The 13,707-nt window shown below is 41.0% G+C and overlaps 1 protein-coding gene across 5 annotated transcripts in view; it reads right to left on the reverse strand.

Moving 5' to 3' along the window:
• Positions 1 to 1,652: 1,652 nt before the first annotated feature.
• LOC124259890 (choline-phosphate cytidylyltransferase B-like) overlaps positions 1,653 to 13,707 on the reverse strand; it is a 36,966-nt gene continuing 24,911 nt past the window's right edge. For all 5 annotated transcript variants that reach the window (XM_046694113.1, XM_046694114.1, XM_046694115.1 and 2 more), the window contains 7 exons: positions 9,762 to 9,867; positions 8,396 to 8,512; positions 7,784 to 7,935; positions 6,200 to 6,285; positions 4,709 to 4,847; positions 3,975 to 4,163; positions 1,653 to 3,516 (listed from right to left, as the gene is read on the reverse strand). In XM_046694113.1, coding sequence (XP_046550069.1) covers positions 3,340 to 3,516; positions 3,975 to 4,163; positions 4,709 to 4,847; positions 6,200 to 6,285; positions 7,784 to 7,935; positions 8,396 to 8,512; positions 9,762 to 9,867 — 966 coding nt within the window. In that variant the 3' untranslated portion in view covers positions 1,653 to 3,339. The remainder of the gene's footprint in view (positions 3,517 to 3,974; positions 4,164 to 4,708; positions 4,848 to 6,199; positions 6,286 to 7,783; positions 7,936 to 8,395; positions 8,513 to 9,761; positions 9,868 to 13,707) is intronic.

Here is a 13,707-nt window from a genome sequence, read left to right on the forward strand (position 1 = left end):
TGATTGACAGGTAGTGATTTAGTGATTGCTGTTATTGATTTAGTAATTGATGGAAATGATTTAGTATCTGACAGGAATGATTTTATGATTGATGGTAACGGTCTTATGACTGACGGTAATGATTTAATTATTGATGGAAATGGCTTAGTGAATGATTTTAATGATTTTATGATTGCCAAGCGTATTACAAAAACAATAATAGTTAATAGCATAGGCAAAATGAGCCTCAAATGAGAACATTTGAATGCCACAGCATCAGCTCCGATATAAATAGTATAGCCTGCCTAAGTAAATAATACAACTAGATATGAAAAATGTACACATACACCAACCTCATTGCACAAAACTGATGATAAAAATCATTCAACCATATACAAAATACGTTATGACTAAAATCACACACAGATTATCGCATATAACTTCAATACAAATCATGGAAAGTCTTTTGCTGACAAAAAGAATGAGATCACTCACATTCCCCTCAAGACACACTTCATACAAGAAAAATTGGTTGACAAATTATTTTTTCAAAGTTGTAGGACAGGACCATTTTTATTTTATTTAAAAAAAAATATACTTGCTCCAAATCTTCTTGTTTTATTATGACCACATTGACTTAGAGATTTCAACTGCTTTACTCTTTCAATGTTCTGATTCAGAAGTTAGTTCTTCTGACGATGGTCTGGCCTTGTGAAGAGGTAAAGAACAAATAACAAAGCATGCACACACACAATACTCGCTCTCAGTAAAGATAAATAAAAAATTAATATTTTTCACAATATATCTTTTTTCCAGTAATACTAATAGTACAACTAATTGCAATCATTCATATAAAAGTAAATATACAGCCCTGTAAAAAGTACAATAGTGAATGTTCCTCAAAGTACCTGGTTACCTAGGTAACAAGATGAAAATAATTGCTGCATCTGCCCTCTTTTCATAGAATTGTGTCCATTAAAATCAGGATATAACTTCCGATAATATGACTAGCAGATGTAAAATACCTGCCATTACTGTAGGCCCTTTCTCTTCCTGACTAATTTTGCAAGCTATTCTTTCGTTTTAGTTATATGATTTATCAATAAACATTTAAGGCATTTCTTATGCTTTCTTTTGAAATTTAAAATTTCACTGTATTTGGTGCACTGTCTGTAACAGAGATCTTTTCAAAATTTGAATTCAGGAATTACTAGTATACTAAAATGTGTTATGTAGATTGTTTCTGCGGGATATTATATTTTTTGTAACGACCCTGCATGTGCATTGAGCCAAGGTTGGAATGACGGGGAGTATCCTCTCATAAAGCACATCACATACTCATGGGGCCTTGTAAGATGGTTAGGACCTTCTTTAGCTTGTGATGAACTTCAACAGATGAGTGGTCAGCCAAGAGTGAGAAGTCCAAGCCACCATGTCATATTTACATAAAATGTCAGATAACTGCAGAATATACTCTGCATGAAAATATCTTATTATGCCAAACATGAAATGAATATTCTCCTACCCCTGGTTCACAAATTACTAGACCCGTGAAGGTCCGTTTCAGAATATTGATTTTCAGTAACCCATGCTTGTCGTAAGAGGCGACTAACGGGATCGGGTGGTCAGGCTAGCTGACTTGGTTGACACATGTCATCGGTTCCCAGTTGCGCAGATCGATGCTCATGCTGTTGATCACTGGATTGTCTAGTCCAGACTCGATTATTTACAGACTGCCGCCATATAGCTGGAATATTGCTGAGTGTGGCTTAAAACTAAACTCACTCACTCACAAATTACTAAATTCCAACCCACACCATCTCTGACAACAAAGTGTATGTTACCATTCTGATGCCATAAATATTTTGTAGTGAGTGCGTGTGGTTATATACTGCTTTCAGCAATACTCCAATAATATCACAGCAGGGGACACCAGAAATAGGCTTCAAACATTGTCCCAACCCAGGGTTTGGTTTAGTTGTAGTTTAACACCACACTCTGCAATATTCCAGCTATCTGGTGGCGATCTGTAAATAATCGAGTCTGGACCAGACAATCCAATGATCAACAGCATGAGCATCGATCTACACAATTGTACAATGCAGGGAATCAAACCTTGGTGTTAAGCGGGACTAGTGAAGGCTTCAACTACAAAGCTACCCACTGTCATATATACCAGTCCTACTCGTCACCATAGCTGTCCACTAAAACTCTGCTCAGGAACACAATGTTAGCAGAAATGGAGAAGATGATGGTACCAGGGTTCTTGATAATGGAATTGATAAAATACCCTGTATAACTGAGGATGGGTTATGTGTCCCTGTATGTGAAAGGGGGAAATGGTTGACTAAGCATCAATTATATTGTCAGTGTGGTGTGTATGTTTGATATCACCAGGCATTTAACTCACAGCAATAAGGACACGATTTTACTTCACGGGACAATAAAATATCGTAAGAAGGAATGCTCATTGTTTAAGAGGGAAATTTAACTGAAAATATATCAACGAATAATGACTTTATACAAAATGTTTCATGACCTGATAATCTCCTTCACTCATATTTTGTGTGGCTGTCGATCTATGTATGAGGAGTTATCTCCCTTCCTACCACAGCCTGTGAAACATTGTGATTGGTTAACTACATTAGAGGCCACTGTAGGTTCCCTGTTGATCTTATTCCTGGGATTTGTGTTATATCTATCAAATTTTTATGATGCATCTATGTATCTATTTTTCTATCTATCAGAGTTAATGAACATCTGTATCTATTAACGTTATTTTAATCAGCATCAGGAGGATTAGTATCTCTTGGAGATCATGATGCTGGATTTCCATCAGCGTTTACAAGGATTCGTATCATTCAGATATTACAAGTATGTGCATCAATCATAATTTACAGTGACAAGAATCTGTCAGAAATGTGTTCAATCCCTCTATATACCATAATAATAAAACCTTATCCGATCAATGACATAATTCAATGCAGTCAATGACAATTATACGATTCAAGTAATAATGTCCGGTTCACAAATGTCATGAAAAGCTGCTAGGATTCATTCCAGACAATAAACTTACATATGTCATACAATAGCAGAAACTGCAGCCAGTAAACTGTCATTATGATGCTGGTTACCATAGTAACAATACAATGTCAGCCATGTCAGAGACATGAGACATACAAAGCGATATTTCCTGAATATCCATTTAATATTGCAATGATATAAATATTATAATTGTAGTCTTCTTAACATCATCTATATACCATGTCGCCATTTTGGATATTTGAAGAATCAAATTATCCATATTCTTTCGCGATTGAGTTCTCAAATCAGTTTGAAAATTTGTAAGGCAACAGCTTCTTATAAGTCTTCATCCTCAATTTCTTCATATCGCAGCTCCGGTGAGAAGCGCCCCCTCTTGGTTGGGGGGCTGGAAGGTTCACTGGAGGACGGAGACGGAGAGTCATCGCGAGATGGACTTGATGTAGGGGACATTGCTCGGCCGATCCGAATCTTGCTCTCTTGAAACCAGTTGCTCTGTGAGTTAACAGTGCAAAGTAATTCTCAATTGCAAACATCTCAAAACACAGATGCCACACTTTCCAAGAATACCCAATAATCTCTACTACCGGAAGACTAGCCAGTGGTTACCTCCCTTGCCTGCCAATACCCAATGGTCAATCTCTACCTCCCCCAGAAAAGCCAGCAGTTTCCTCCCTTCCCTGCCAATACCAAATGGTCAATCTCTACCTCCCCTTGAATAGCCAGTGGTTAGCTCCCTTTCCTGTGAATACACAATGGCCAATCTCTACCTCCCCTTGAATAACCAGTGGTTACCTCCCTTTCCTGCCAAAACCCCAATGGTTAATCTCTACCTTCCCAAGAATAGCCAGTATTAATCTTCCTTTCCTGGCGATACCCAATGGTCATAATTCGTCATCATACATTAAGTTTTAGCGTACAGTGTTTGATGTTCCACGGCAAAGTGTCCTCACCAGTTTCCCATTGTTGCCAAACATGTCGAGAAAGCTGCCGATGAACTCCTTGGATTTCTCCTCCCATTTGTGGATGAGCTCGTTGCCCTTGTCGACCGACTCCTTCCATTTGTCGTAGAACTCCTTTCCTTTCTCTTTCACCTTCTCACCCATCTTCTCATAGTTGGCCTTGAAGATGATCCGCTTTTCCTGGAACAAAACTCTGTCACGTCACCACTGAGTCACAGACTTTTAGCTGTTAGTTTGTTGTTTTAACGCTGCACCCCACAAACTTACCCAACAGTCCTTAAATAATTCACTCTGGACCAGACAATCCAGTGATTGACATCCCAACCACCATTGTTTGGGTTAATTGTTGTTTAATGCTGCACTCAGAAATATTTCAGCTATATAACAGTCTGTAAACAATTGTGTCTCGACCAGACAATCCAGTGATCCATCATTATGAGCACTGATCTATGCAAATGGGATGACATGTGTCAGCCAAGTCAGCGTGTCTAACACCAGTTTGTTGCATCCTACATTAGTGAAGATCAGAATAGAATTGTTAGAATTGATCTTCAGTAACCCAACGGGATCGGGTGGTCAGGCTCGTTGACGCTCATCATCAGTTCCCAGTTGCGTAGATCAATTCTCATGCTGTTGATCATATAGCTGGAATATTGCTGAGTGAGATGTAAAACTATACTCACTCACTCACACTTACATGCACGGTGAGCCTATACTACAACTACCTTCATGAAGCCGATGTTGAGCTCCTTGGCTGTGTACCCTCTCTGGAGATTTCTCCTCACATACATGTCGTAGTCCTTGATAATCCTGGCTATCACATCCGTTGTGGAGATCCCTTCTGTCCTCTCTGTAGCCAGGAACCTAGAGCATACAGTCAGTGGGGTTTAACATCACTTTGTTTCAGTAATATCTGCAGTGTTCAAACTTACTGGCAAACAAGGATAAGTTGAGAACCGACCTGGCAATTGACCCATATTAGCATGTATGAGAGCCGCCCACTGGCGCTTGCCATTGTTAGTTAGCAAAGGGGCCCCAGGTTGTCCGCGATCAAGGGTGGTGCGACTTGCCACACTAACGTGAGAGTCTTATGAGCAAGGCGTGTTCAGGTACACGTGGAATCAATTTCATCGTCATGCACTGTATGTGCACTGCCTCCATCTGCTCTACCTTTCACAAACCAAATGGGTTTGCTCATTGCTGTGCATCGCCTACTTCTCATAAACGCGTTCTCTGCGCTGGTCCAACTTATCCTTGTTTGCCAGTAAGGGGGCCCTAGTTTTCTTGGTTTGCTTTGATAAGTTTTAAATTTAAGGACCACCTAAATCATTAATTTAGGTATTATGTCCCTTGACCTTGACCTTCAACCTTACTTTTGATCTCTGTAACCATGGTAACTGTATCATGGAAGAAAGGCTGAAATGGACCAGTGACTGATATCATGAGTAACTTCCTGTCGGGTTACAATGATAGACAATCAACCACGTTACAAAGCATGACTCCTCAATCCATCTACAGGAAGCATGGTTGCTGGGAACATATCCCGACAGTAAACCCACGGAGCTCTCTGTTCAGGAAGTGTCACTGATGTCAAAGTGAAGAGTTATTCTTCTGGCCTCCATATGAAAACCGACACTGCTATAACACACTGTCATATATCTACAGTACACAAGGAATCGGCAGCATAAAACTATGACAACATAACCAACGTATGAAATAAGCCAAAAACCCAGCCAGACATCAGAGCTGGTAACTTCAAAATGTTACCAGCCCAAAATGGATTTACTGGTAATCAGACCAGACACCAAGATAAAGTGAATTTACTCAGGTGTATGGAACATCTAATTTTTTTTACAAAACCATTGGGCTGGCAAGCTGTAAATTTAGATGGTCCGCCAAAAATCTAGCCCGTCCCGGGCGGTCGGACAAGCCGCATTTCATACACTGACATAACTACAAACCACTAGTCCTAGTCTGAGGGCGCTACCAAAAACATGGAACCGGCAGCACCAAATACACTGGATTCTTTCAAACGAGGCATATGCAGACCAAGTTTGATACTGCCATTTCCATTTTGTTCAAGAATGCTGTGTGACTTACAATGTTGTTTCATATTCTAGGATATGTTCCCATGGTAATATGTTGCCAATTCCAATGCGATTTTTATGGTAGACTGTCGGTTTCTACCGGTCAGCCTGTTGTTTGGTGTCACTTACATTCCCTTCTCCTTGATGCCCTGGTAGACGTCCCCGTTGCTGGAACCGGCTGTGTAGGGGAGCTCGTCGTGTGCCACGAAGTCAATCTGTAATACAAGTGAGGGATCAGTTTACTCGTGCTGGTTAATGACTCTAGTAGTAGTGGTAGTAGAAATAGTGAGTGAGTTTAGTTTTACGATGCTTTTAGCAATATTCAAGCAATATCAAGGCGGGGGACACCAGAAATGGGCTTCACACATTGCCATGTGGGAGTTTGGTCTTCAGCGACGCTTTAACGCTTTACCCACTAGGCTACCCTACGCCTCAGTAGTAGTAGTAGTAGTAGTAGTAGTAGTAGGGGTAGCCTAGTGGTTTAGCGTTGGCTGCCATGCAGAAGGAGTAGCTGTAGGACATGGGTACAAGTAGCAGCATTTTGCAGCCCCCGCCGAGATGTTGCAAAACTTATCAATGCTCTGGAAAAGAATAGCTCTAGTGAATGCTCAAAGCAGTAGCATTAAAGTAGCAGTAGCAGTAGCAGTCAGTAGCAGTAGCAGGAGCAGTAGCTGACAAACTTATCAGTGCTCAGCTCCCAGTACAGGGGTATACAGCAAGTATTATTCCTGTTCTATGGAGGTTAATAGTCAACATACTTCTGCTCATATGTATAGGCAGGTAGTATCACTTCTAGTTGTACTGTTTCATAATACAGGTGAACATATTCACTTGCCTATCAAGACACGTTTGTTAGTCAGATCAAGACACCTTGGCTATGTGACACTCTGCAGCTACCACAGCACTAAGTCAATTACAGTGGAGTGAGTGAGTGAGATTAGAATTACGCCGCACTCAGCAATATGCCAGCTATATGGTGGCGGTCTGTAAATAATTGAGTCTGGACCAGACAAACCGGTGATCAACAGCATGAGCATCGATCTGCGCAGTTAGGAACCGATGATATGTGTCAACCAAGTCAGCTAGTCTGACCACCCGATACCGTTTGTCACCTCTTACGACAAGCATGGGTTACTGAAGGCTCATTCTTACCCGGACCTTCATGGGTAATTACAGTGGAAGCTGTCTAAACTGGAAAATTGTAGAGCTGACACAGTTACCTATGATTAGAACTGAGCTCATATTCACTTTTATTCACCCATACTGAACTATGATTAAATCATCTTGGTCGGCAAGCAGGTAGCTACTTAACGTTAGATGGCTGCCACACACTTATAATCCCTTGTCATTATTACACCGTATGAGTTGGTGACAATACACATGACTCCTCGCCACGCCGCCGGATTAGACAGCGCTAATTACTGTATAGACACATATTCAGGCAGCTAATTCATTGCGAGATCCGAATTGACAGCTGCCGGATTGCAGAGCTTTTAAATGATGATAAATGTACTAGCCACAGATTTTATGCCAGTGTTGACAACTTGCCGGATTGGACAGCTGCCAGTTTTGACAGCTTCCACTGCATAGAGTCAATCTTGATTAACTATTAACCACTAGCAAGACAATCCAGTGATTGATATAGTGAGCATGCAATGCCAAGTCACCAGGTTGCTGTAGGCCTATTCTAACCAGAACTCTCTGTTCACAAACCTTGTGTTCTTCTAGAAATTCTTCATTCAGTACCCAGGGTGCATCTGTGACAATTTCATCGACATATCGACAATGTCTGACAGCTTCGTATCTTTCTCGTTCGTTCATGACAGTCCTGCCCTTCATCTTGTGTGTGTGGCCATCATTACACACTGTCAAAAACAATAGAAAATCCATGTGTGGCCATCACTACACACTGTGGGGACAGGATTGTACAGTAAGTGATGAACAAATATTGTTTTATGACGCTTTAGCAATATTAGAGCAATTTGGCAGAGACACCAGAAAAGAGATCCAGACGTTATACACACGTGAAAAATTGAGCATTTTTCTGGAAATTGACTGCAATATCAGACAAGGAAGAGGAAGTGAAAATGTATTTAATTTAAAAAATAATGAGTCTGGGGTCTTTTTATATTCTTGGGATCTCCAGCAAATTACAAGGACCTGTTGAATTTCAAGCTAAATTCGAAGCACAGATGATGAATTAATACAGTTCTTAATTTAACACATTCCATACCTAGAAATGGTCACCTGCAGGTATTATCATTAATCAAAATGTCAAACTTTCATCTTTCTGATACAATGTTACCATGGCAACGACATACACACCTCCCACTATGAGGTAGGTATTTGGGAAGGCCAGTTTGGCTTGCATCAGTTGTCGGGCGTGGCCACTGTGAAACATGTCGTAGATTCCGTCAGCATAAACTCGTATTGGTCGGGTTGCTGCAACAAGTGAAGACGTTAAGACTGAGGATGTTGTCAATATTGTAGATATTATTGCTGTGGATGTTGTTTTCATCGTGGTAGATGTTGCAGTGGCTGTCATGTTTGCAGATGTTGATACTGATGATGTTGGTGTATTTTATTTTTGCCGTGGATGTTTTGATCATTGTTGTGGTTGTTGTTGCTGTGGATGTTGTTACAGATGTTTTGGATGTTGTTGTTGAAATAATTGCTATTGTGTTCAGTCTAAGTAAACTTAGACTCAGTATTATTCGTTACACTGCTATACTGAGTCTAACAAAACCTTGTGGAAGGTCGCGTCAGGTAACCTTTGAGCGACCTATGACTGTCCAATCAAAGGCGAGACGGACGAATGGATTTAACCAACCAACGGCTACTATTTAGGTTCTGTAGGACTTACAAAATGGATTTTCTCGCCCCCCGGTCGCCAACACTGATCTCCCAACAAATGAAAATCCACATAAAACACTGATATTTGACCTGCAGTATATGCTTTGGGGTTCCTGTTGACATGGTTATAATTAGCTAATATTTCCGCAAGTTGGCATGCTTTAATACTGACAAAACGCTATTTTCAGCGAATGTTTACTCACTGCTGTGGCGTGCATCACTAGGAACCGGTCGTATGGAAAAGAGCATTCGGAATCATTCGAGTACAAACATTTTCGAGGTAAAAGTTCATAAGTCCACTTTCGCGATTTGGTAAGCTGTGTTCTGATTGGTCAATTGGAAAGGTTACCTGACGCGACCTTCCACAAGGTTTTGCTAGACTCAGTATAGCAGTGTAACGAATAATACTAAGTTTACTTCGACTGTGTTGTGTTGTACTGTTGCTGCTGTCATGGATGTAGTTTTCATTATTACCACTGTGCATGTTGCTGTTGATATTGTTATTATTATTGCAGTAGATGATAATTATTAATGTTGAGGATGTCAATATCTTTTGTCGCAGTGGTTGTTGTTTTTGTTGTTGATGATGATGTTATTGTTGTTGATGTTGTTATTGCTGTTTATGATGTTGTTACTGGTGCTGTGTTCTTATTCTTTTTTATGTTATCGTTGTTGATGATGCTGTTACTGTTGGTGCTGATGTTTGTTAATGTTGTTTATGATGTTGTTACTGTTGATGATGATGATGTTGTTACTGTTGATGTTGGTATTGTTGTTTATGATGTTGTTACTGTTGATGATGATGTTGTTATTGTTGCTATACCCGATGTCCCCTCACCTTGTCCCGTCTTAGCCTGCTCCAAGCTGAACCTGGTGGTATAGTCACAGAGGTTCAGGTTCTCCATAGCCAGAGGCTCATAGTGGTAGGGGGCGGGGCCCATGTTCTACAACAACAAGGACCATTACATCACTGTAGGGGGCGGGCCCGTGTCCTACAAACAACAAGGACCATTACATCACTCATAGTGGTAGGGGGCGGGGCCCATGTTCTACAACAACAAGGACCATTACATCACTCATAGTGGTAGGGGGCGGGGCCCATGTTCTACAACAACAAGGACCATTACATCACGCATAGTGGGGCGGGCCCATGTTCTACAAACAACAAGGACCATTACACATCACTCCATAGTAGGAAGCGGGCCCATGTTCTCAAACAACAAAGGACCATTACATCACTCATAGTGGTAGGGCGGGCCCATGTTCTACAACAACAAGGACCATTACATCACTCATAGTGGTAGGGGGCGGGGCCCATGTTCTACAACAACAAGGACCATTACATCACTCATAGTGGTAGGGGGCGGGGCCCATGTTTCTACAACAACAAGGACCATTACACTCACTCATAGTAGGGAGCGGGGGCCCATGTTCTACAACAACAAGGACCATTACATCACTCATAGGCGAAGGGCCCATGTTCTACAACAACAAGGACCATTACATCACTCATAGTGTAGAAGGGCCCATGTTCTACAACAACAAGGGGGCACTATGTAGTAGAAGGGCCCATGTTCTACAACAACAAGGACCATTACATCACTCATAGTGGTAGGGGGCGGGGCCCATGTTCTACAACAACAAGGACCATTACATCACTCATAGTGGTAGGGGGCGGGGCCCATGTTCTACAACAACAAGGACCATTACATCACTCATAGTGGTAGGGGGCCGGGCCCATGTTCTACAACAACAAGGACCATTACATCACTCATAGTGGTAGGGGGCGGGGCCCATGTTCTACACAACAACAAGGACCATTACATCACTCATAGTGGAAGGGCCCATGTTCTACAACAACAAGGACCATTACATCACTCATAGTGGGGGCATGGGCCCATGTTCTACAAAACAACAAGGACCATTACATCACTAGTGGTAGGGAAGGGCCCATGTTCTACAACAAAAGGACCATTACATCACTCATAGTGGAGGGGGCGGGCCCATGTTCTACAAACAACAAGGACCATTACATCACCTATAGTGGTAGGGGGCGGGCCCATGTTCTACAACAACAAGGACCATTACATCACTCATAGTGGTAGGGGGCCGGGCCCATGTTCTACAACAACAAGGACCATTACATCACTCATAGTGGTAGGGGGCGGGGCCCATGTTCTACAACAACAAGGACCATTACATCACTCATAGTGGTAGAAGGGCCCATGTTCTACAACAACAAGGACCATTACATCACTCATAGTGGTAGGGGGCGGGGCCCATGTTCTACAACAACAAGGACCATTACATCACTCATAGTGGTAGGGGGCGGGGCCCATGTTCTACAACAACAAGGACCAATTACATCACTCATAGTGGTAGGGGGCGGGGCCCATGTTCTACAACAACAAGGAAAATTACATCACTCAGCTGTGGAACACACTGCATACATTTTGTTCCAACACAAACCCAAATCAATAAAAATGCTTCATTTAGCACATTTTTTGGTTTCCATTGATGATAAAAATCTATAAAAGTGACAGTCAATAATTTTATTGGCATTACACACTAGGGCTGTTATGATTCACTCAAATATTCAGTGAATATTCTTCCTACATGTATTCCATGGGTACAATGTGTGAAGCCCATTTCTGGTGTCCACCGCCGTGATATTGCTGGAATATTGCTAAACGCTAAACTCATTCACTCACTCCTACATGAATTCATTTCATTATACGCGATCACTAGCATGATTTATTAAAAAAGCTGTGTTTGTACTTGACTTCGCGTGTCACATTGTTACATCAAACTGAGATACATGGAAGGATGGAATGATAATAGCCAACTGTCCTATATGGTGGTTTCCCTCTGTGGCACTTGTGTCTGTCACACATCACTGATTACTTAATAATTGGTGTTATTTCTATCTAAGGCCAGACCAATTTTCTTTCTTGTTTTACGGATCCACCAGTCATAATTTTTCAAGAATAAGAAAAAAAATAAAAGATAATTTTCCCCGATCAAAAAATAAAATCCTAATGTTTTATTGGTCAAAACTGTAAATTTACAAGAAAAGCTTTATTTTGATTGTGTTTTGCCTCATATAAACTTCATAAATTGCCAAAAGTAAAGTACTTTTAGCATTTAATTATTTTTATTTTAATTTTATTACCCTCCTGCCTTTAGGTTTTCTGATGACAAAAATCCGTAAAACAAGAAATAATATTGGTCTGGCCTAATGAGGTTAGTCAAAGGTGTTAATGATCTACCCTCAATTAGTTGCTGCACACATGTGCCACACAGGGAGATAACATAGCACTCGTCAAGATTCCCAGATCAATTAATTTGCCGTGTGCCACAGAGGAAAGTGCCACAGAGGGCATAAACTGTCTTATATATTTGATTTGACAGTCATGTGGTCACTGGCGTGAATAATTAACAGTCTAAATGGTCAAGACACGTCACAGAATATATTTTATTGATGTTCCACTGAATATAATAAATGATACATCAGCTGTTATTGTTTATTGTATTTCTGACCCAATAATCACATTCATTACCGATACTTGTCAAGAAAGAACACCTTTAAGTTTCAGAGATACGATCAAACACACCCCTATCACCAGAGGCAGGCAAACTTGTTGCCATGGAAACAGGGAAAAAAATATGTTTCAAAATTCCTCTACACCAAAAGGCACCACTGATAAAAAATGTTGAGGCCTAAAAAAAAAAAGCTTGTGGTTCCGATTTCCCGACCGACCCTAAATATTCCCGCCGAGCCTAACAATTTTACTCACCACATAATAAATTAAATTTATTTTCTGACACATGAGTAATGTAAAAATATTTTGCAAAAACCCCCCAAAAAACCCTACCTACCTACCCTAGTTCTGAAATGTAGGAAATCAGAACCATAACATTTATTTTTGGGCCTAATCACAATCATTACCCGATACTTGTCATATGTATCAAATTCACCTCACAGTGGATCCGTTCCAGCCCTATCAATAATATATATTTGTTTGTTTGGAGTTAAATATCCCACACTCTGCAATATTCCACCTATAAGGCAGTGGTCAATAAATAATTGAGTCTGGATCAGACAATCCAGTGATCAACCCCATGAGCACCGATCTACACAATTGGGATATGATGACAAGTGTCAACCAAGTCAGCGAGCCTGACCACCTCATTCTATAAGTGAAGTTGGTTGGTTTGTTGCTTAACACCGCACTCAACAATATTCCAGCTATATTGTGGCGGTCTGTAAATAATCAAGTCTGAACCAGACAATATAGTGATCAACAGCATGAGGAACGATGTACGTAACTGAGATACAATGTGTCAAAAAAGTCAGCGAACATGACCACCTGATTGCTTCTTACAACAAGCCAATTTTGCCGGAGTGAGTGAGTGAGTGTGGTCTTACGCCGCTTTTAGCAATATTCCAGCAATATCATGGTGGGGGACACCAGAAATGGGCTTCACACATCGTACCCATGTGGGGAATTGAACCCGGGTTTTCGGCGTGACGACAGACGCTTTAACCACGTGGCTGCCTCACCGCCCTCTAACCCAGATCTTCACAGGTCCATAAATATATAGATCATACTCCAGAGTTCTGTGAATCGTTCAACACGATCGATATCACTTACACATGTCAAAATTCTTCTTGCATCTACAATTATCCAGTGTTTACCTCTCAGTGTTTGCCTTATGATTTTATTCAAATAACCTAGACACAATTACTATTACCGACTCACGTCACACCTGATTGGAATAGC

This window comes from Haliotis rubra, unplaced genomic scaffold, assembly GCF_003918875.1.
Source record: "Haliotis rubra isolate DU_JTF1 unplaced genomic scaffold, ASM391887v1 Scf740, whole genome shotgun sequence".
Taxonomy (NCBI): domain Eukaryota; kingdom Metazoa; phylum Mollusca; class Gastropoda; order Lepetellida; family Haliotidae; genus Haliotis; species Haliotis rubra.